General features: G+C 48.2%; 1 protein-coding gene across 2 annotated transcripts in view; it reads left to right on the plus strand.

The window, feature by feature from the left end:
- The window catches only part of PROSER3 (proline and serine rich 3), a 42080-nt gene extending 19598 nt beyond the window's left edge, over nucleotides 1–22482 (plus strand). For both annotated transcript variants that reach the window (XM_060257587.1, XM_060257586.1), the window contains exons 3-14: nucleotides 4448–4699; nucleotides 6502–6610; nucleotides 8120–8418; nucleotides 8665–8858; nucleotides 11703–11764; nucleotides 14200–14279; nucleotides 14716–14849; nucleotides 16290–16480; nucleotides 18002–18493; nucleotides 20005–20176; nucleotides 21027–21108; nucleotides 22117–22482. In XM_060257587.1, the coding sequence (XP_060113570.1) occupies nucleotides 4689–4699; nucleotides 6502–6610; nucleotides 8120–8418; nucleotides 8665–8858; nucleotides 11703–11764; nucleotides 14200–14279; nucleotides 14716–14849; nucleotides 16290–16480; nucleotides 18002–18493; nucleotides 20005–20176; nucleotides 21027–21108; nucleotides 22117–22183 (1893 nt within the window). In that variant the 5' untranslated portion in view covers nucleotides 4448–4688 and the 3' untranslated portion in view covers nucleotides 22184–22482. The remainder of the gene's footprint in view (nucleotides 1–4447; nucleotides 4700–6501; nucleotides 6611–8119; nucleotides 8419–8664; nucleotides 8859–11702; nucleotides 11765–14199; nucleotides 14280–14715; nucleotides 14850–16289; nucleotides 16481–18001; nucleotides 18494–20004; nucleotides 20177–21026; nucleotides 21109–22116) is intronic.
- The last annotated feature ends 612 nt before the right edge of the window (nucleotides 22483–23094 follow it).

Below are 23094 nucleotides of genomic sequence, written 5' to 3' on the forward strand. Positions count from 1 at the left end.
AATGCTATATCAGTATTTCAGTATTTTACTGCCTTTAAAAGAATACATAAACCACTTGTCTTCAGGGTAGGGGAGGAGAGGGAGTGGTTTGCCAGTGCCACAGTCCAGTCATGGAAAAGTGGGCTGGAGGTAGGGGGAAATTGTGGAGAGGGGGACAAGGAAGACTAATAGAAACAGTATGCACAAGGCAAAAAGTGACTCCAACTTGGCTTTCAGAAAAATATCAGGGTAAAAGAGGTCTCAAAAGAAACAGAAGAATCCCAGGGGAAAAACAAAAAACCCAAACTGAAAACTAAAGGTGCAAGAATGCATGCCGAAATCCAGGGATAAACTGAAGTGCTATGATGCTAGAACTGATGGGAGTGGGGGGAACATACCATAAAGCCCAGAGAGAAAACACAACTTCATGCTAATTAGCGCACAGTGAGGAAGGAAGCAGCAAATGGTACACCTACTGAGAAGCTTGTTATCTTCTCCCAGACTCTGGGAGATGGAATTGGGTAGCTTTAAACTGTGCATCAAATGGCAGATTTTGCAATAATGCGGTCAGAGGGCTCAGGGAAGTGGTCTAAGTTTAAGAACATAAGAGAAGCCATGTTGGATCAGGCCAATGGCCTATCCAGTCCAACACTCTGTGTCACACAGTGGCCAATATATGTGTGTGTGTGTGTGTGTATATATATATATATATATATACACACACACACACATATATATATATACTGTGGCTAATAGTCACTGATGGACCTCTGCTCCATATTCTTATCCAATCCCTTCTTAAAGCTGGCTATGCTTGTAGCCGCCACCACCTCCTGTGGCAGTGAATTCCACATGTTAATCACCCTTTGGATGAATTACTTCCTTTTATCCGTTTTAACCTGACTGCTCAGCAATTTCATTGAATGCCCACAAGTTCTTGTATTGTGAGAAAGGGAGAAAAGGACTTCTCTACTTTCTCCATCCCATGCATAATCTTGTAAACCTCTATCATGTTACCCTGCAGTCGATGTTTCTCCAAGCTGAAGAGCCCCAAGCGTTTTAACTTTTCTTCGTAGAGAAAGTGTTCCAAACCTTTAATCATTCTAGTTGCCCTTTTCTGCACTTTTTCCAATGCTATAATATCCTTTTTGAGGTGCGGTGACCAGAATTGTACACAGTATTCCAAATGAGACCGCACCATTGATTTATACAGGGGCATTATGATACTGGCTGATTTGTTTTCAATTCCCTTCCTAATAATTCCCAGCATGGCGTTGGCCTTTTTTATTGCAATCGCACACTGTTTTGACATTTTCAGTGAGTTATCTACCACAACCCCAAGATCTCTCTCTTGGTCAGTCTCTGCCAGTTCACACCCCATCAACTTGTATTTGTAGCTGGGATTCTTGGCCCCAATGTGCATTACTTTGCACTTGGCCACACTGAACCTCATCTGCCACATTGACGCCCACTCACCCAGCCTCAACAGATCCCTTTGGAGTGCCTCACATTCCTCTCTGGTTCTCACCACCCTAAACCATTCAGTCTCATCTGCAAACTTGGCCACTTCACTGCTTACTCCCAACTCCATATCATTAATGAACACGTTAAAGAGCATGGGACCCAAAGTTTGCTTTGTGCTGTGCTGTGGATGGCCATTGGTGAGGTCTGACACACGTCAGCCACAAGTGTGGTTTAGCAGCTAGAGAGCTAGACGTCGAATGAAGAGATCTGGGTTCAAATCTTCACTCAGTCCCGAAGCTCACAGGGGTAACTTGGAGCCGCTTACTGTCTCTCTGCCTAACCTCTGTCTCGCAGACTTGTTGAGAGGATAAGATGGGAGGGAAGGCCCCATCTACACTGCCTTGAGCTCCTTGGAAGAAAGCTGAGATAAGAATCTAGTCGTGACTAGATAGAAGCAGTTCACTGTCAAATTGTCACTGCAGGTTGCATAACAGGCTGCTTAATCATGGTTTTTTCCCCCTTCTTGTTTTGCTCCTCGGTGAAGGTGGTGTACATAGTTCTACCTTCCTCCATCTAATCCTTACAACGCTGAAATAGGTAAGGCAGACACAAAGAGAGAGAAAACAGTCCAAGATCATCCACTGAATTTTAAAGGTGGGTGGGGACTGGAAACCTTGCCACCTGCTTCATCACTACATTATGTTGGCTTCAGCGTGGATTCAGTACCACACTTCTGTGGGCTCAAGGACTTCACTCATGCAGCACGACTTACAACTCCCAGTGCCGAAACAACCTGAAATAGCTATCAAAATCTTACTCCTGGAGGGGGTTCCTTTCCTCCCATGGCAAGATTTCAGGGGGCATTTTGAAGTGCAAATACAGTGCTCTGTGGAAGTGCATCCACTGCACTGTCCCGCAGAGCATGGATTTGGTAGCAAGGAGCTGTTTCTGCTCTGCCAGAGGTCATGGAAGAAACTCACGCTGTTCTGCTTTGGGCTTCTTAGTCAAGGTCTCATATCATCCCAGCATGCAATGCAGCCGTGTCTCATAATTCATGGGCCTAAATAAGCAAGAACTTGTTTTGGCTAAAGGCATCCTAACTGTCTGGCTGTTCATAATCATTTTGTAACTTGAAGCCTCAGGCCAGCCATATTGGAAGATAAACAGGGGACTTGCACACAATACAAAGATATTTTTGCAGAATGAAGTGGTGGAGAGCGTTGTCAAGGCCTAACTGACTAATGGCAATCCCAGTAGGGTTTTCAAGGCAAGGAAAGTTCAGAGGTGGTTTGCCATTGCCTGTACCCATGTGTCACAACCCTGGTATTCCTTGGTGGTCTTCCATCCAAATACTGACCAAGGCTGACCCTGCTTAGGTTCAAGATCAGGCTAGTCTGGGCTATCCATATCAGGGCATTCTTGCAGAGCAACTGGGGAAATTGAGCCTTGAGTGAGCTGTCTGTGAACTGGAGATATTGTGGCATTTTTCTACAAATCTGACAACACTGTGGTCTTGGCTTCTTTAGCTAACAGCTTTAAGGGCCATTTCAAGCCAAACCTATCAAAGCCCTGCTCTGGGTGGGAAAAAACTCCCTCTCTTTGAGTCCCTACTGCCAGTAAGTGCCGGGAGAAACACAGAGAGCGATTCCGTAATACGAATTGTTCCATCTCTGATCAGACATTAACTGGGAGCCATGAAATTCCTCCTGAGCAGAAAGGATTCATGCTGTTAGTTGCTCCATGGTACGGCTGGGTCAGTGAATGGGATGCTTTCACGAGGGAAAAAAGCAAAACTGTTGCCTCAGCAACTGCATGCTGGAAAAAACAAGCACGGTGGAAATTTCCTCCCTGGCTCTACCAAGGAGCTGAAGCGGTGGTTGCTGTAAAGAGGATGGAAATCCCAGAAGACAGTTGCTTAACTGCTCTAGAAGATTCCCCAAGCCTGTCTCCCACTGAGTGTGTCACATTTTGGAACTCTGTGTGCCTGATGGATTCAACAAAAGGGGAAGATTCTCCGGGTTGGATTAACCGGCAGGCTAAGCATACTGCAGAGTTGGTTCCCAGTCCATATGAGGGGTGATTCTACCCCACATGTGGTGGAGACCTTTAAAAGTTGTTCGTTCCAGAGAGCTTTGTGGCTGTTTCCTTGGTCGTTTTTGACAGGAAAGCAGCAACCAAGTTTATTTTACTTATAGCAATTGTATACCACATTTAAAACGTGGTTGTCCTCAGAGCGCTTCACAACAATAAAAATCAGCGGCAGCAAGAAGTGCTTTCATTCCCTGACCTGGATGGCCCAGGCTAGCTCCATCTTGTCAGATCTTGGAAGAGTGTTCCCTCTAAGCTGAGTTACTGTGAGCTAACTCGCGTTTTTTTAGCCTCCAGCTCACACATTTTTGTCTTTGCTCAGGAAAAATGGCCCCGGAGCACACTAATTTATGCAGGAGCTCACAATTTTAATGCCAGCTGCTCACAAAGTAGAATTTTTGCTCACAAGACTCACAGCTTGGAGGGAGTATTGCTTGGAAGCTAAGCAGGGTTGGCCCTGTTTTGTACTTGGATGGGAAATTACAAAGGAATTCCAGGATTGCTATGCAGAGGCAGGCAACTGCAAACCACCTCTGAATGTCCCTTACTTTGAAAACCCGACAGAGTTGCCGTAAGTCAGCTGTACTCTGGTAGTGATGGAAACCTCTGAAATGTATTTGAGCATGGTGGAAGTTACCTTCTGAGCATCTTGTGAGGCATTCAGCATCTGATGTATCTTTGGGATACCAGGCACTCTTGGTGGTGCCACACTGGGGAACTGTAGCTTATAGTGTTTGGCTTAATATTAGCCATCTTAAACTCTTTCAATCAAGCGTTGGGACTTCCCCATTAAGGATCTTAATCTTGGAATTCAGAGAATGTTTGGGGTGTTTTGAGAGAGATCTTTCACAGATCCTTGTCCTCCACAGATCCTTGTCCTCCTTTTGTTAACTCCTTTGTTGTTTTGCTTCTTCAGGCTCCATTCTTCATGCCTCCATCTTCCTCCTCTAACCCTCCATTTCCAAAACACTCCAGAGGGAACAAGAAAGCCGGACTTACTCCAGGAAGCTGAACAGATTTTTGCCAAATAATCACACCAGTACCAAAATTATTTATCTGAAGCTTTCTGCCAACCCATGGAGGAAGCAGGTAGATAGGACATCCACAACCTTGTTAAGGCTGTGTTCCTGGAAAGCTGAGCGCCTGGGTGCAGAGTGATGGATTCCAGGTATGACAGCTGTTTGCTAGGGAAGTTCTGGGGGAGAATGTTGCATGTGCAGGGGTGGGGAGAGGTTGGGGGACTCCTAGGAGGAAACCAGCAGAAATGTGAATAGAACTTTGTGTGGGATGCCAGTGACACACTAATTGTTTTAGTGATGGTTTGATTGTTGAATTGTTTTAACGCTGTTGGTTTTAATGATTTTTAAGATGAGATTTTATGATGTATGTTTTAATTCGTTGGCTGCCTTGGTGACCCCTTATGAAGGCAGAAAAACAGGATATAAACTTTGCAAAAAAAAATAAATGACCCCAAACGAGGTGGTTGACTTGGCACTTGGTTTTTTTTTTTTTAATTTGTTTATATGCCATGTTTGTACCCTACTTGTAAGTGTCCTATTAATCTCGTAGCCTTTGAAGAGACTACATTCAGCATTTTCCTCTGTTCTGGTTTGTTACATGCGGGGAGCTGCCACGTTCTTCAAAATTATGCTTCCCTCCAGTAATCTGTAGTGGTATAATCTAGAATCCCCCCCCCCACTCCTCCCCCCATTCTGTATAACAGTAGAATGGTTTTTATTTCTATCCAGAGGTGGAGCCCGTGTGAAACAGGGATTCTCTGAACACGTGCCCTACTTGTTCATGCCAGTTTGGCAAAGACACATGTACTGAATCACAGTTGGGAGTTCAGAAGCACAGGGCTCCACTTTATATGAGTCTCTGTGCCCCTAACTGCATTTTGCTTCTTTCTGATTGGTCATGCACTGTGGCGATGAAGAATGTTAACCAGCCAAAAGAGAGTAAAACAGCCCTTCTATCTCTGCCTCTGTGGCCTGGGGGGAGCAGAATTAGAACAGAAACCTCTATGCACACAGCAGTACATTTGGCCTATGAACATGATGTAAATTATTCCAAATGCGATGTTCCACACTTTGCTTGGGAATAGCTAGATTGGAGTCCGGTAGCACATTACGGATGAACAAGATAAACAAGATGATCTTATTGGTCTCTAAGGTGCTACTGGACTGGAATCTAGCTGTTCTACTGCAGAGCAACACAGCTCCCCTCTGAAACTATCTTGCTCATGGGTGTCACAGTGTGAACAGACCTGAAACCTTGTCATGGGTGCCAATCCCAGTCTCTTGGCATGGCTGCAAGGAGCAAGCAAGTCTGAGGGCAGGTGACTCCAGTGCTCCTGTCAGCCAGTAAGAGGTGCTGTTTTTGCAGTGCGAGATAAAAGCCAAGTTGCTGGTTTTTATGGTCCTACTTTCTGCTGTTATTTCCCTACAATTGGGAGAAGAATGCATGCCTCCATGGTGGGAGACCTTAAATTCAAGCCCTGGGATTTTTAGTTTTTAATGGTTTCGTATAACAGCAGGGCAGACCCTGCTACCACTGCTACTCACTGAATATTGAGACAGGTGGACTCAATGATCTGGTATAAGATCACTCCTGATACCTGACTGCTGCAGCACTAAAGTTACTGACTTCATCTCACCACCACACTCTTGTTTTCTTATCTTAGCTGAACAGAGCATTTCCTCTCAGTCCTTTACAACGCTACTAACAATCCCTTTCCATAGGGATCTATTTCTCGGTACCTGAAGAGCTCAAGTGCCTGCCCTCTTAGCAATGCGGGAAGAGGAAGGGTATAAATGCTTTCAATAAATAATTGGTTGAGCTCTTGTGGCCTTGGAAAATAAGCAGTAGGATCAGCTTTCCATGGGTGGGTTGGGGTTAGGGAATCTCCTTACCCAGGGGGTGAAACTAAGACAAGAGTGAGCCATGTTAACCAGGATTCTTTGCTCACAGTGCAGCAGTGTTCTCCACCCAGGGGAGCCCCTTCTTGGAGGCATCCAATTTCCAGAGCCATTACCACCCTTCCCGGGCACAGCCGTTGAGCCAGAGAGAACGAACCATGGTAAGATTGGGGAGAAGAGATGTGGTGAACTCTGAAGAGCTGTCTCCTTCTATATCTTCCTGTGCACCAGCTACAATTGGGCAACCATCTGTTGGCTATCCCGTCACTCAGGGTGGCCCTTCTGGCATTGACCCTTGCCTGGGCCTTTTCCATTGAGGCCCCAGCTATGTGGAATGGGAAGAGGTTGAGATCTCCAAGAAGAGCTGCAAGGCCCATCTGTTTGACAGGGCTTTTGAGGGAGTTTGAATTGGCAGGCATCTTTGAAGGGGAGAGAGTACATAAGAACATAGGAGAAGCCATGTTGGACAGGCCAATGCCCCATCCAGTACAACACTGTCACACTGTGGCCAAAACAACCCAGGTGCCATCAGGAGGTCCACTAGTGGGGCCAGGACACTAGAAGCTCTCCCAATGTTGCCTCCCCCCAAGCACCAAGAATACAGGGCATCACTGCACCAGACAGAGAGTTCCATCAGTACTCTGTGGCTAATAGCCACTGATGGACCTCTGCTCCGTATTTTTATCCAATTCCCTCTTGAAGCCATCTATGCATGTAGTTGCCATCACCTCCTGTGGCAGTGAATTCCGTATGTTAATTACCCTTTGGGTACTTCCTTTTATCCATTCTAACCTAACTGCTCAGCAATTTCACTGAGTGTCCACGAGTTCTTGTATTATGAGAATGGGAGAAAAATACTTCTTTCTCTACCTTCATTATCCTATCTTGTAAACCTCTATCATGTCACTTCTCAGTTGACGTTTCTCCCAGCTAAAGAGCCCCAAGCACTTTAACCTTTCTTCATAGGGAAAGTGTTTCAACCCTTTAATCATTTTAATTGCCCTTTTCTGGACTTTTTCCAGTGCTCTAATATCTTTTTTGAGGTGTGGTGACACAGTACTCCAAATGAGGCTGCACCATCAGTTTATACAGGGGCATTATGATAGTGGCTGATTTTTTTTCAGTCCCCTTCCTAATAATCCCCAGCCTAGCATTGGCCTTTTTTATTGCATACTGTCTTGACAGGGTGGGAGACGTCTGAGGTTTGTTATTTTATTTTTGATTTTTAAACTGAGCATCTTTTATAAATATTATTGCCACCTGCTTTTGACCTGCAAGGGAAGGTGGGATATAAATGTTGTAATAAATAAATGAAGCAGAAGCATTGGGAGCCAATCTGATGAATCTTGTGAATCTCCTGGTTAAAAGGGTGATCCTCCCATCTCGAGGCTGGGTGAAGCCGGCTGCCTTGCCTGGAAGAAATGTGAATGTTGAGTAGCTAGCAATTTGCTGTATGTGTGTGATCTCCACTTCCCGGTCATGTTCCGTTCCAGGGCTCATTATCCAGCTTCCCTCAGGAGCTGAGTTGAGCTAGGCAAGGAGAAAAAGAGACATTCATGGAGCAGCGGGGTTAGATAGTTGTATCCTGGATGGCTTTGCAGGGTGCTGAAGACTCTGCAGCAGCCCTTTGGGTCAGGGAGGGTAGTCACTTTTTTCTTCCTTCCTCCTAGGCTCTGAGCCCACCCCGTTTGCAACAGAGAAATCGCCCCGCCTCCCCCAAGGAGGCTGAAACGTCGAGCCTCCCGCTTCTACCTGACTGCAGCTGCCAGGAGGCAAAACTTCCTGACTCAGACTCTGCAAGCCCCTACAATGAGTCATGGCCATCAACTGAGCGCAGCTCGTCCTCCCTGACCCCAGAGGAAGCAAGGGCACTCCCCCCAGAGCAAACATCAGGGACCAAGGCACTGGCCTCTCCAGAGCTCCAGGGCTCCATCGCTTCTTTTTCAAATAGCGAATCAGTTATTGCCAGGTGAGCAGAGATCCCCCGTGAGTGATGCAGAGGGAGGCAAGTGACAGGACCCTTGGATCCTGAGTGTTTGGAGGCGGTGGTCCAACTTATTTGGTGACCTTGACCACTGTGCCGCATAGCAGGTTTCTGGTCCTCTGTTCTCACTGGTTGGTTTGCATCGGAGTCTTTGGCAGTGAAGCAGCTCAGGATGAGCCCTGCAACTGGGGCAAGAGCATTGTGATGTGACTTCTCCTTTCTTTTTGGCAGGTACATAGAGCGATTCCGTTATGGGCAGCCCACTACTCGTAGAGAGCGCTGGACGCCCGGCAGTAAGTCGCCTCCCTTTTGGTGGCTTGGCCATTCGTCTCCCACTGAAGGTGACATCTCCAAGACAGAGACATCGACATCTTCGAGTGCCAGCAGGAAGGATGTAGACGCAGCGAATTCTTTCATTGGGACAGGTCGAGTCAAGCGGGGCTTAGGAAGGCTCTTGATTGTGCGGTAGTAGAAATTCTGTAGTCACAGGGATGGCTCCTGTAAGATGGAAGCATTGTATAGGAAAATTAGAGCTTTCTGCAAGATGAAAGCATTGTATGACTCCTGTAAGATGAAAACATTGTATAACAAAATTAGAGCGTTCTCTTTCTCTTCCAACTTCCTGCTGATTCAGGAAGTGATGTTTCTTAGCACTGGTGGATAATGTACATCCATGGATGCCCCTCACCATTCTCTTACATTTCCTCCACCATTATAGCTTATACAGATTTTTGTCAATGCAATCCCAAACCTTCATTAGTTATCTGTATGCTCCTTTGTGTAGCCCTGATCTACTAATGAGTGGCCATGCATTCTAAAAACAGCAGAGCCCGTACAAGCCTAGACTTTTAACTGGAATGGATATTCTGATGTGCACAGTATGGCAGGGTCCTCCCACAAACAAAAGTTCTGAGTTGATAGGCTAGGTCTGTCAATGGCTAGTAGCCATGGTGACTCAAGGGAACCTCCACAACCTCTGAATGCCAATACCAGGAGGCAGTATCGGGGCAGCCGTGGGCTTTGTGGCCTGTTTGTTGGCCCTCCAGGGCAACTGGTTGGTTACTGTGTGAGACAGCATGCTGGACTAGGTGGACCACTGGTCTGATCCAGCAGGGCTCCTCTTACATGGAAAGCATCACATTAACCACATGCTTGCCCAGGTTTTCTAGCATATTTATTCTTTGAATTCAAAATGCAGTACTTCGACATGCCAGTTTAGCAATGGAGTGGTGCATATGACTTCTCTGTTGTTCAAAAAGCCACCAAGCAATATTAGATCAGAAAGCCTTCAAAATATTCCAAAGGATGTGAGGACCAAAGTGATCGTTGCGCTTCAAAAACCAGAGTGATATATATCTAAAGTAATTGAGACATATCGCTGTGGCAGATGGTCGCAAGAAACTGCCTTATACTGAATCAGCTCTATGGTCCATCAAAGTCAGTACTGTACTCAGGGCAGCAGCAGCTCGCTAAGGTCTCAGGCTGAGGTCCTTCATACCACCTCTTCTATGATCCTTTTAACAGGAGGTGTCAGGGATTGAACCTGGGACCTCCATACCAAGCAGAGGATCTGCCTGTGAGCCACGGCCACTCTCCAATAATACATTTGATTAAAACCTCTAAACCCAGACAACTTCTTACCGACCTGGGGGAAAAAAAATATGTCCTCCTTTGAGTATGTCTTTTTAAATGCTGCTGTCCATTCCGTTAATGTGACAAGCTGCAGATAAGAGCACTGGAAACCGTGGAAATAGATGCTGTTCCCATCATTGGTGTCGATTGACTTCCGAGCCAGGAAAATTAGAACTTTATGGCATATATTATAAGAGGGCCTTGTTGTATGCTATAGCGCTTGTGGAATCTCAGAAAAAAAGTGTAAGATGGGATAGCAGGTATGGAATTTAGCTTCCTAGGAATCTTGGCTGCCATTTAAACCAAAAAGAACAAGATTCTGGACTTCTGCTTGCCAAAATATGCTTGGGGAAGTTGAACAGTATCTGCCAACATCTTGGAAGTCAGAGGAGTTGGCAGAATTAGATTTCCTGTTTCTAGGGTCAGGGTTTTAGTGCCCTGACCTCTCTTGACTAAGAAAATCGAACAAGTTACTTAAAATAAGAGACATCCATTTTTGTTTTTTACGAAGGCTGCTTTTATTTGTAACGGTGGCTGCTGGGGCATGTTTGGATGGTAATCTTACAGCTGTTAGGAAGGTAACTGTTATGAGTTTGCTTGTTTTGGTACTACACTGAGGGCGTATGTGATTCTGCTGAAAACGATACAGATTACCTCTCTCCATAAAGGTAGAAGCAAACAAAGTTACAAACAAACAGCACCCACCCCACAGCCAAACTTCAGAAAAGCCTTCTAACCACCAAAGATACGGAGGAGGTCAAGGGCAGCACTCCTTGCACCAATACTGACAACAGCACCAGAAGCTAGGGCTAAAAAGAATACAATAGGAATGCCAGCATTGCTACTGGCTGAAGAAGTCAAGACTAATTGGTGAACCTGCTGCTGTTGTGCTTCCCAGGCTTTCCAAACCTGGGCTGTCTTGAACCAGGTGCAAAGGCAAAGTTTCCTGCATATCTGAAACAGTTAGTTTATTATGAGAGAACTTTCTCTCCCCAGGAAGCCGAGCAGGCACAGCAGGGGGAAGCAAGGGAACCCAGCTGACCACTGGGGACTGCTGGGACTGGAAGCCGTCTGTGGCCATAACTGGTCATGCACATATGTGCCATCATGGCAGAAAGGGACATGCTTGGCTGTGCTTTTGGGCTGGACAGGGGAGAGGGACTGCCTGCTTACACACTTACACGTGCCAACTTGTAAATTTATATATATATATATATTTCTGTTAATTGCTTTGTAGCTCAGTGGGATTGGGTTTAAGATTATTTTTCTGAACGCAGCACAGCGTGAGAAGAGGGTTGTAAGAAGCCCCTTTGTTAACTGCAGGGCAATCCTATCCAGAGTTACTCCTGTGTAAACTCATGGGTTTAGACCGAAATAATTCTGTATAGGTTCGCACTGCTACGGTCATATGTGGCCCAAGCACCCACCAATACACCACAGGGTTGCAGTGGCCTGCTGGGAACTCTTGACCTATATGTTTGGACTTCCTTCAGGCTGATCTGTGCTTACGATGAAGCTTTACAGGCCCATGGATGTTGTGGGAGTGAGGGATGGAGCAAAGAACTTCCCAGACTTGGGAGCACCCTGAGGATGCAGGTGGTGGAATTGTCATCTTTGATGCGGTTATTACCTTGCAGACTTGGACCCGCTTGGAGGGAGGCCATCTTCCTTCAGTCCCGTGCTGGACCATTCTCCTTCAGTGAGTACAGCAGTGCTTTTTGAGAGTTTGAGGGGGGGTCATTTCCTTCTGACTGGGGAGACTGCAGTCTGACCTGTTGAGTTTCCATCCATCGTATTTCAGGTTCTGGACTCTTGTATCCCACAAGGTTGAGGAATGTTGACTTGGGCCCAGGCTGCCTGAGCCCAAACTTCTGCTCAACCATAAAGCCCACTGGGTGACCCTGAGACTGTTCTGATGTCTGACTCTAACCTACCTCACAGGGTTGTTGTGAGGAAATAATGGCATAACCTCACGTATGTCGGCTTATGTGTCTTTTGAGAAAGAACAGGATATATACTACAAAAGTGGGAAAATCCCTTAGGCGAGTGCTCCAAGTTAGTGGGTCCACTCAGCCCTGGGTGGCAAAAGTGTGGGACTTGCTGCGACATTACCACTTGGTAGGACATTTGGGATCTGTCCCCAATAAGAGCCTTGCTGTGACTTCCAATTTTGCAGACATGAAGAATCTGGTTTGCTTTCGGGCCAGATGCCAGCTATCCTGGCGGAATGTCCAGCAAGCAGTTCCTGATTTCCCCACTCACAGGACTTCTCTACAAACACGATTTAAAAAAAATCATTGGAGTGGATCCAGTCAGCTTTTTCATTCGCTGTCACCCAATTCTCTTCATTAATAATAATAATAATAAATTTATTTTTATATCCTGCCCTCCCCCGCCAAAGGCGGGCTCAGGGCGGCTCACAGACATGGAATACCATGATTTAAATAAAACAATGTAGACAACAATTTTAAATACAATCAATTACATAAATTAATTAAAATAGATAAAACAGGTGCTATAAAATACTATAAGTCACAATCATACATAAGATGGCTAGATGGCTACAGGTTAGTTTAGCCATGTTCTGTCTTAAAAGCAAGCTGAAAAAGAAATGTTTTGCAAGCCCCGCGGAATTGGTTCAGGTCCCGCAGGGCTCGCACCATCTCTGGAAGTTGATTCCACCATCGAGGGGCCATTGCTGAAAAGGCTTGCTCCCTGGTTGTCTTCAATCTAGCCTCTCTTGGCCCAGGGATTATTAAAAGGTTTTGAGAGCTAGATCTCAGTGCTCTCTGGGGAACATATGGGGAGAGGCGGTCCCTTAGGTAGGCAGGTCCTCGGCCATATAGGGCTTTAAAGGTAATAACCAGCACCTTATAGCGAACACGGTACACAACCGGCAGCCAGTGCAGATCCCGCAGCCCAGGCCGCACGTGTTCCCACCGAGGTAGTCCCACTAGCAGCCTGGCCGCCGCGTTCTGCACTACCTGAAGTTTCCGTGTTCGGCATAAGGGCAGCCCCATGTAGAGGGCATTGCAGTAGTCTAGTCTCGAGGTGACCGTTGCGTGGATCACAGTTGCTAAGTCGCTGCGTTCCAGGAAGGGAGCCAACTGCCTCGCCCTCTTGAGGTGAAAGAAGGCGGATCTAGCAGTGGCAGCTATCTGGGCCTCCATTGATAAAGAGGATTCCAGTAGCACTCCCAGGCTCTTGACCCTGCACACTGGTATCAGTGGCACACCGTCAAAAGCCGGTAGGGTAATCTCCCCTCCTGGTCCGCCGCGGCCCACGCAAAGGACCTCAGTCTTCGCCGGATTCAACTTCAGCCCGCTCAGCCTGAGCCGGTCAGCCACGGCTTGTAACGCCTGGTCCAAATTTATAGGGACATCGCCAGCCCGGCTGTCCATCAGTAGATAGAGCTGGGTATCATCCGCATACTGATGACAACCCAGCCCATACCTCCGTGCAATCTGGGCAAGGGGGCGCATGTAGATGTTGAACAACATCGGGGAAAGAACTGCCCCCTGAGGCACCCCACAATGAAGTGGGTGCCTCTGAGACAGCTCCCCCCCAATTGCCACCCTTTGTCCTCGACCTTCAAGAAAGGAGGAGAGCCACTGTAAGGCTAGCCCCCGAATTCCTGCGTCGGCGAGGTGGCGGGTCAGCAGCCGATGATCGACCATATCAAACGCAGCCGATAGGTCTAACAGCAGCAATACTGCCGAGCCGCCTCCGTCCAGTTGCCGTTGGAGGTCATCCATGAGGGCGACCAAGACTGTTTCTGTCCCATGGCCCGGGACAGAACCCCCATTACAACCCCCATCCCATGTAGCTTTCGTCCATGCAGGCCTGTGATGCCAGCATAGCCTTTTTTGGATGGTCAAGGAGAACCCCTCCTTCCTTTTTCAGCAGCCCATTAATTACAACATGTGATTCCTCCAAGGACGGAAGGTGCCTTCCAAAGGCAATGCCAAATTGCAAAAGGCAAAAGGAAAACATCAAACCCAGCAGCTTCCAAGGCTTGTCACTAGTCCACCTTCAACTTTTATCCTGTTCATGGAATCCTCACATTCTTCTCTCTGCAGGGCAGGCAGGTGGGAGAATCTCCTCCTTGATTCCTTTGTATGTATCCTTTTGCAGGGGGAATCCCAAGACTCTTCCACACTGGATCCCGAAACAATTAGCCTGCAAGAGAGAGCAGCCAGGCTGCTGCACAGAAGGTAACCTGCTGCCTTGTTTTGGCCCACCTCCTAGCCTGCCCCAGTTTCTAGCCAGTTGATAGCCAGTTTGGTGTAGTGGTTAAGTGTGCAGACTCTTATCTGGGAGAACCGGGTTTGATTCTCCACTCCTCCACTTGCACCTGCTGGAATGGCCTTGGGTCAGCCATAGCTCTCACAGGAGTTGTCCTTGAAAGGACAGCTGCTGTGAGAGCCCTCTCAGCCCCATCCACCTCACAGGGTTGGGGGAGAAGATATAGGAGATTGTAAGCTGCTCTGAATCTCCTGATTCAGAGAGAAGGGCGGGGTATAAATCTGCAGTCTTCTTCTGTTGACTTCTCCAGCCTTCTGCCTCAGCCCAGCCTTCTCAGCCTGTTCCCTTCACTTGTCACCACTTTGCTAATGCTTCGCCTTTCCCAATATATCTTCGCACATGCAGCATGTCCCCTTTGAGTAGCTGCAGGCATGTGAGCTCCGAGGGACTCAGCTCCACCCCCACCTCTACCATTGCGAATGCTGATGCAGATCTGATCGGACAGGCCCCAAAGCCACTGGTGGGGCATCACCATAAAGGTAATACCTGGGATCCAGGGCCTGTCTTCTCTAGGGAATGCCTACACTGTCTTGAGGAAGTTAACAGTGGCGGAAACTGGGATATAGCATAAAAGAGTATAGCATTCTGAAAATGTCAGCTTTCTTCTCTTAAACAAGACTTAAATCCCTTAAGGCTGCAAAGCTAGACTAAGAATATATCTCGGCACTGCCTGGTAAAATCTCTAAAAACCAAAGGAGAGCAGAGCTGATTTCCAGGATGTATGGCAGTGGCAGGAGCTAAATGGATTGGGCAAACGTATGCACACTGTCATAGCTTAATCTACACAAGTCACAGGATTCAGCTGGGGTGGGGGTGGGGTTTAGACAATGCAAAATTGATTTGCTTTTTGAAAGTACACAAACCTGCAATGGCTTACTTTGTGTTGCTACCTGTATGTACTGCTTCAGGGATTTTGCCTTTTAGAACAATGTGCTTTAGGGTTGGATCCCAAAGTTCCATAGAGTTCTGAGTCACTTTCCCCAACTTTTTTGTGGGGGATGCTGCCCCTGTGTGCCTGTTTTTTGCGGGGGGAGGGGTTGCTGAATTGAAAAGCAGTCTCTTGAGGTTGCAATCAGGAGGTGAGGCCCCCTGTATCTTTCCCTGGGTAGGGAGCAAAAGAGATCGAAGGCTGTCGTTATAGTAGTGTAGGGCTCCCCAGTGTGGTGCCTGGCAACATCTTTCCTGGTGCTCGCCAAGTGTTTTTAGAAAGTGGGAGGGGCCAAGTGGGGCATTTACCCAGCAAGATTTCTGATTGGCCATTGGAGAGATTAGACTGGCTGTGCAGATTTTTTAAAAAACATTTCTTTGACATCATCTGCCACTGCTGCACAAGGATCTTCACTTTGTGACTGAAATTGAGCTGTGGTAGCTAGCTGGCTTCACCTTCTGTGCCAGCCATTTTATTGCTGGTTTCACCGCCTGAAGCAAGCATTTTTGTGGCAGCCATTTTGTGGCTGCACCCACCCTCTGTGTCAGAATTCCAAAGGTGCCCACAGGCTCAAAAAAGTTGGGGACCCGTCGTGATGTGCATAGCCGAGGCAAGCCAGATCTCGTCAGCTGTTGGAAGCTAAGCAGGGTCAACTGTGGTTCGTACTTGGATTGGAGACTTCCTTGAAATCCCCTTTCAGGATGGCCCTTATTCAGCCATCTCCCTGAATATCCTCCTGGCCCCCAGTAGGGGTCAGTCACCAGAGTTCGATGTGACTTCCAGGTGCACGCGTGCACACATACACACACACACACACACACACATGATTTTTTTTAAAAGTTGGGGACCTCAGTGGTAGCATATAAGAGAATACCACTATAGTAGTAGTGGATTATATTGTAGTTATATACTGTCTTTTTGGCTCTGGTTCATGAGAACTAATTTCCATTAATTTTTTTGTTCATGTGCACTGATGTCCTTTTCTCCCCAGCCAGCCTAGGTGCTCTCACTTGCCCCGCTGTCCAAATATTGCCATCTTGTTCTTCTTTGAGACCAGAAGATGACATCCTGTTCCAGTGGCGCCTGCGTCGGAAGATGGAGGAAGCCAGCAAAGCCGTTGCTGTGCTGCCCTCCATAGGCTGGAGGAGTCAATACTGCGAGCCTGCCTATCCTCCTAGCACGGTAGGACTTTGAGATGAATAGCGACCCAGATCTCAGTGCTGGAATTCAGGAGCTGGGGCAAACAGTGTTATAGCCTTCTGTGTTGGTTGTCGCACTGAGCAGCAGCAATTTGGACAGATGCTGATGTGTGCCAGTAGCACTAGCAACAAAGCAAGTTGCTTTCGTGGCAGTCTTTTTGCACAGCAAGTGCCTGTTCCGCAGACTTTCGGCTTGCGCCACAGAGTACGGCCTCTGGAGCTGCTGACTCCTTAGTGAGATTCTTGGGAACTTGTAGAAGGCAAGCTTGCAAATACAAAGAAAGGTGATGGGCCATTCTAAGAAAAGCATGTTCCTGCAGCCAGTTCTCAGTTTGTGCAGTGCAACTGCAGGGCAAGGGCATTCAAGGGGAAGTGGATCCTCGCTGTAGGGGTGGGGAAACATAAGCTGGCAGGGTGTGGGACATAAGAGAGCCACAGCCTTGCTAACTACTTGTGGAAAGCGGGGCAGGAGAAACGTAAAAACCACCCTGGTTTTTGTAGCAGTTGGATGTGGCAGTGGCTGTTTCTCACTGCTTTGCCCTCTTTAAGGCATTGATCAGATGAACAGCTTTCCCCTGCTGTTGTTGATGTTCCTGTTGACAGTTTCCCCAGGAGAGAAAAGAAAATGCCTTTTCTAAAGGAGTGAAGAGTAGTCGGGTGGGGAAGGGGGAAAGCAGTTCCTAATTAACATCTGCTGTAAATGTTTGATTTTAAAAGCAGCCTGAATACTTAGCCAAGGATCACTCTGGTTCGTAATTGTCCATCAATTAACTGCATATTGCATGTACACAACTGTGCATTAAGATAACCATCTTGATGATGATGTACAAATGTGTATGAAAAAGAGCGGCAGTGACATTTCCTTCCTTAGCAATGTCAGAGAATCGGCTGCTGATCTGATCTTCTGACTTGCATGTCCTTCAGCTGGGCACTCTAGTTCTTTTTTTAAAAAAATCGTTTAGTACATTTTAAACGACCAAAAGTTCATTTGTCACATATTGTTTTAAATTCCGTGTTTAAAGTGCTGCAAAACTGCCCGAAGAACAGGTGAGTTTGTTGTGGCACAGGCAGCAGCCAATTCGTGCTGTGCTCTGCCAGCTTCTCCTGTTAAAAACTAGCAGCCCCAATTTCCCTAAAGCTCATCCTGGAGAAGGGAATGCATTTCCAGTGTTCAGCAATAACTGTGTATAATTGGCCGGTACAGTGATCCAACATGGCTTCTCTTGTGTTCTATATTCTTGCTTGCTGCTCTTTTGCTGTGTTCCAAAGAGTGATTTGTGCATCTCTGACATAAGAGGTTCCATGCTTAATATGAAGTGTTGCAAGTTCTTTTTTGTCTTAGTCCCAATGATGTAGTGGAGGGAGGAGACAAGGAGGGGCTGTTCTGTGTGCTGGGATCAATAGGCAGAGATAGCCCTGCATGGTAGACATTCCCACTGCATGCCAGAAGGACAAATTAGGTGCAGTCTGGGCTTTTCCATATTTTGGCTTTTGTTCCCTGAAGATGGGCGGAGCAGCTCTGTCACCAGAGCCCATCAGCTGGAAGAGCAAAGACAGAACAACATTGGCAGCATCTGAGGCCCAGCTAAAATCGACTCTGAACGAGCATCCCTGCTGCTGCAGAGACCGCTGGAGAAGTGGACCCTCCTCCCAACCACCTGCTGAAGGAGCTTCGTTCAGCGATCAGAACGTGATGCTTGGACATTCTGAGCCAAACCAAAAACAAAGTGTGAAGGAACCGATCCTGAAAGAGGATTCTGTCCCTGTGCGCCTCGATTGTCTTCCCCCGCCAAAGCTGGCAGGGGCCACCAGACCTTTGGACCTGAGCTCCCCAGACCATTCCCAAAAGGCGGCCTGGCCTGCACAGAAGGTGTTCTCTGAACCCAGAGGAAAGCAGAGGCCATTCAGATCTGAGCAGAGCAGGCCAAAAGCACCCAGAGACTCTGCAAAGCCGTCCGTCAGTCCAGGGAAACATGTTCAGCGTGTCTTGGGAGAGGTACAGACACAGGGCCTGGAGATCTGCATGGTGTCTTTTGCACCCTCAGGCAGAATCTAGAGCGCTTTAAATCTAGCAGCGTTCTAGGCCTTATGGTTAAATATGACATTGGATTGCTAAAGGCTTAGAAACGGGGGCTAGGCTGGGGCTCCTGCTAGTCCCAGAAAAGGCTGCTTTGCTCAGCAAAAGTCTTGCCTCAGTGCCCCAGATGCCCTTTCTGCCCTAAACGTATTTCTCTCCAGCTTTTTATGTTCCAAATAGGGTTGCCAGGTCCCATCTCCTCCACGGTGGGGAGGATTTGGGGGGCGTTCCAGGAGGGGGCAGGGGGCTGTCCTGATGCGATGATGTCACACAAAGTAACGGCATCACGTTGGGGACACAGCCCCTGCATGCACACACCCCCCCCACACACACTTTCCCCCAACCATTTAAAGGACACCTTCCCTGGAAAAGAGTGGGCGGCCCGCAAACCACGAAGTCACTGCTTGCAGGGCAGCCCCTGCTTGAAAAGTGTGGGCACTTGGCACACCTGCCCTGCAAGCCACAAATTCACCGCTTGCAGGGCAGGAGTGGGTGGCCCTTGCTTGTACACGGGTCTGCCCCCACTTGAAAAGAGCGGGGCATCGTCGTGCCTGCCCTGCAGACTGCAAATACACAGCTTGCAGGGCACGGATGACTGTGGGGAGTGGGGCCGGTCCCTGGGGGGAGCCAAAAAACCCCAGGAGATTCCCACCCCCACCTGGTGACTGGCATCCCTAGTTCCAAGCCTCTTTCTGCAGTCTCTGCTGATAAGACCAAGTGGATGCTCTTTGACTTGAAACAGAAAAATAGGGAGGCAGAGGAGGCCCAGACACTGCTCACGTCAGTGTTTCCTGACTTCCCATTTCTCTGGAGAGCTCAGGGGTTCTGTGGCAAGGGATTCCTCAGCAGGCGGGTTGGCACGGAAAGAGTTTCTTAGAGGTGGCAACCTAGGACCCTCCCACACTAGAATAAAAGAAGAGATTGGATTTATACCCCACCCTTCACTCGGAGTCTCAGAGCGGCTTACAGTCTCCTTCCCTCCCCACAACAGACACCCTGTGAGATAGGTGGGCCTGAGAGAGCTCTCGGAGAACTTGTGACTGACCCAAGGTCACATCAGCAGTTGCATGTGGAGGAGCAGGGACTCAAACTCAGTTCTTCTGGATTAGAGTCTGCGCTCCTAACCGCTGCACCAAACTGGCTATTCAGGAGCGGGTAGCCCCCGCTTGAAAAGCATGCAAATTCAGGCCATTTATATAAATGCATTCACATGCAGGGCCCAGTTCAGGACCTTCCATTGGGCTGTGGGATCCTGAGAGATTCCACCTCCAGAAGAAGGGAAGGTCTTTGATAGTCAAGAACCTCCCCATAGCAGGGCAGCGGCAGCATGGGCTGTCCTGCGGCCCCAGAAAGGGTGGTTGCAGGCTGCTACAGTTCTGATGTTGCTTACTATGTGATACTGTAGACCAAAAAAAAAATCTATTTTCCAGGTGGTCACCGAAAGGCTGTTCTCCTTACCTGACTCTCCAGCTCCGCAGAAGGGTAAATTGAAGAGGACCTCCAAGAAACAGGGCCTGGAAGACTCTTTGCCAGACACTGTTGCCACTCCATCCTATCCTGAGCTCCTGTACGTGGCTGCTCAGCTCCTGGAGCAGGCTGAAGGTGGGCTGACCGGGGACAGTCATTGGTAGCTGCCTGAATTTCTTGGAAGTCCTTAAATATGGTGGCATTTGCTCCCTGCCTCTTCCACTCATCTTTACCATCAGGCCTGTACGCTCTGGACAGAAAATCCAGATCCAGACTCTGGGACTGCAGGTTGCCCATGGTGGCATGCTGGTGGGGGTGCTCGGGGTGGAGCTGCGACTCTGCATGCATGAGCTGACTTGCGTTTAAGTGCCCTTGCTGAAAAGGAAATTGCGATAGGCAGCCAGAGAGAAAATGAAGTTGAGGCGTCTAAAGGCAGGGCCTGTCGCCTTGCGGATTTGCACAGGTCCTGAAAGTTCACACGAGCTCTGAGTCATGCTGCTGAGCGTGCCTGCTTCCACCTCCTCCTACGGTGCAGAATGAGTCCCAAGTGTAGCATTAGCACAACTTGGAGGCTGCCCAAAGCCACCTTGATGGGGTGGTCGTGTCGCCTCCGGTTCTTAATGTGACAGGACCCCACTCTCCCCACTCCCCATGTTGTTCCTCTGGCTTCAAGCCAGATGGGAACACAGCAAGACACGCAGGGCAGATGCCTCCCCATGCTTCCCTCCCCCTCCCCCCCTCCCAAAAGGCTGAATGATTCCTTCTCTCTTTTGGGGAGGCATCTGAAGAGAGAAGGAATCATTCAGCCTTTTGGGAGGGGGGGGGGAAGGAAGCATGAGGGTGGATCGAGCCCCGCATGAGCACGTGGGAGGCGATACTGCGTGACCCCGAAGGGAAGACTCGCAGATCTCTCGGGGAGCCCTCTGGGCTTGGGGCTGTGTGGAAAGGAGGCGGTGCTTAATTGGAGCTGCTTCTGTTTTTGCAGACTCAGATGGCACCGATTTCGAGGAGGATCCGCTACTTCAGGTGCTGAGGAGCCAGAGGGACCTGTTGCGCAGACAGCTGAGGTCAGTGCTGCAGCAGGTAGAGCATTGGTCTTAGACCAAGGAGTCCTGACTTCGAGCCCCTGCTCGGCCTCGAGGCTTCCTGTGGGATCTTGGGCAAGTCAACGCGTGTCTATCTCTCTGCATCTTTCCGGTTTTAGCATACGTGCTGCCGAAGCGAGCACCGCGTGTGCCTCTCTCTCGAGCTGGCCTCCCCCGCAGTGTAACTGAGAGAATTAAAAAGGTGGAGGGGAGAGATAAATACCACCCTGAGCTCCTTGGAGGAAGAGGGGGATTAAAATGATGATCAGTACCTCCAGCCTTGACAAAGATAATGGGATTCTTACTTGCATGAGAGCTTTTACCTGCTTCTTGGGAGAGCTGACTTGCACAACGTGGGCTGGGATGGCGTATCTGTGTCAACTCCACGGGGATGGGAAAGGCTTGTGTGTATTCAGTGCTGGAATCCAGTTAGTCTCACTTCAGCAGAGTATGTGGCATTGAGTAAATAATTCAGCTTTGCGATGGCTCATTCTCATTAAAAAAAAACCCATTAAGTTTCTAGTCCTTGTGATCACGAACGTGTGAATGTGGTAAATGTGTCATAATCTCACAAGTCTAGCTGAATGACTTCATTTTTTTTTATAGGCGGAGGTATGCCTTGGCACCCTGTGTACCCTTTTGCCCTCCTCCGTCTAGGAGGAGCTGAATAAATGATGCAAGATATTTAAACTTTCCCCTAATTTATTCTAGTTGTAGAATTCAGGTTACCTTGGTGTGCCTCCAGGATATTTTTTTTCTTTCGAGTGCCCAGCCTTGCCTATGGAACCTGACACACTAAGGGGTGCCGCTGCCGTGCCAGTCAGTGCTGATCTGCTGCTCTAAACCAGAGACAACCTCTGTGACCCTGCATGGACAGTTTATCCTCCCTTGCACTGTTTTGTGCATTAGCTGTGGCCTGATGCGCTGTGTTGCTCTGGTGCCCTCTGGCCATCAAAGGTGGTATGCATTTGTGCTCCGTTTTCCTTGCAGGGCAGTGGACGTTCGGGTGGCTCAGCTAGAAGGTCACCACTCTAATCAGGACTTCTCCAATCCGTGACTGACTTCGATATTGTCTTCTCTCCCTCTCCAATATATTTTGGGCATCCCTTTCTCCAGAGAGTGGTACACAAGGCCTGGGGCAAACGATGACTGCTTGCCCATTTTGGGTTCAGTGATGCACTCTACACCTAGTGATGTTGGTGAATCTTCACAGAAGCCAGCAGTGAGCGGAGAGAAACCAGGCTCTGTTATGTAGTGATGTCCGTAGCACATAAATAGTGCCCTGTTTCCATGGTTTCTCTGTGTATCTTTTTTGTGTGTGACAGAACTAAAATAAAAGTGTATTTTTGGATCAGACTGAATTGTGATGGTTTGCAAGAAGACAGCTGATCCGGCACTTAACTGTCCAGTGAAGCAGTGGTGTATCGGTTCCAACTTCTTAGGGCTATAGCTTGCAGTTTCTTCTTCAGAGAACAGCAGTGGTTTGACTGGTCCAGCATCCTGTTTTGCCAATTGCCTTAGAACAGAGGTCCTCCACCTTTTGGAGATTGTGGGCACCTTTCGGAATTTTGAAGCAGGGTGGTGGGCACTACAAAATGGCTGCCACAGGAGGCAGAGCCAAGCACAAAATAGATGCCACAGGAGAGCCACAGCCAAGTGGATGTACACACAAAAGAGGAAGGGGGTTGGGAGTATGAACACACAGAGAAATCCAGTAGGAGAATAACACAAACAGATCACCAGTGGGGAAAAAGGAAGATAATACACACAAGGATATGAACAAAAGGAGAATGGGGTGCTCTGCTGCTTTGGTGCATCTTAGCCCCTACCACCTCACAGCTGATTTGTGGGTTCTGTTTATGATATCTTGGATCCTTCTCCAGTGGGGAGGATCAGAGTGAAAAGCTGCCAGCCATTGGTTCTGCCTTTACAATGGCTGTACCTAATTTCCAGAAGCACATGGTGGAC

This window comes from Heteronotia binoei, chromosome 17 (genome assembly GCF_032191835.1).
Source record: "Heteronotia binoei isolate CCM8104 ecotype False Entrance Well chromosome 17, APGP_CSIRO_Hbin_v1, whole genome shotgun sequence".
NCBI lineage: Eukaryota > Metazoa > Chordata > Lepidosauria > Squamata > Gekkonidae > Heteronotia > Heteronotia binoei.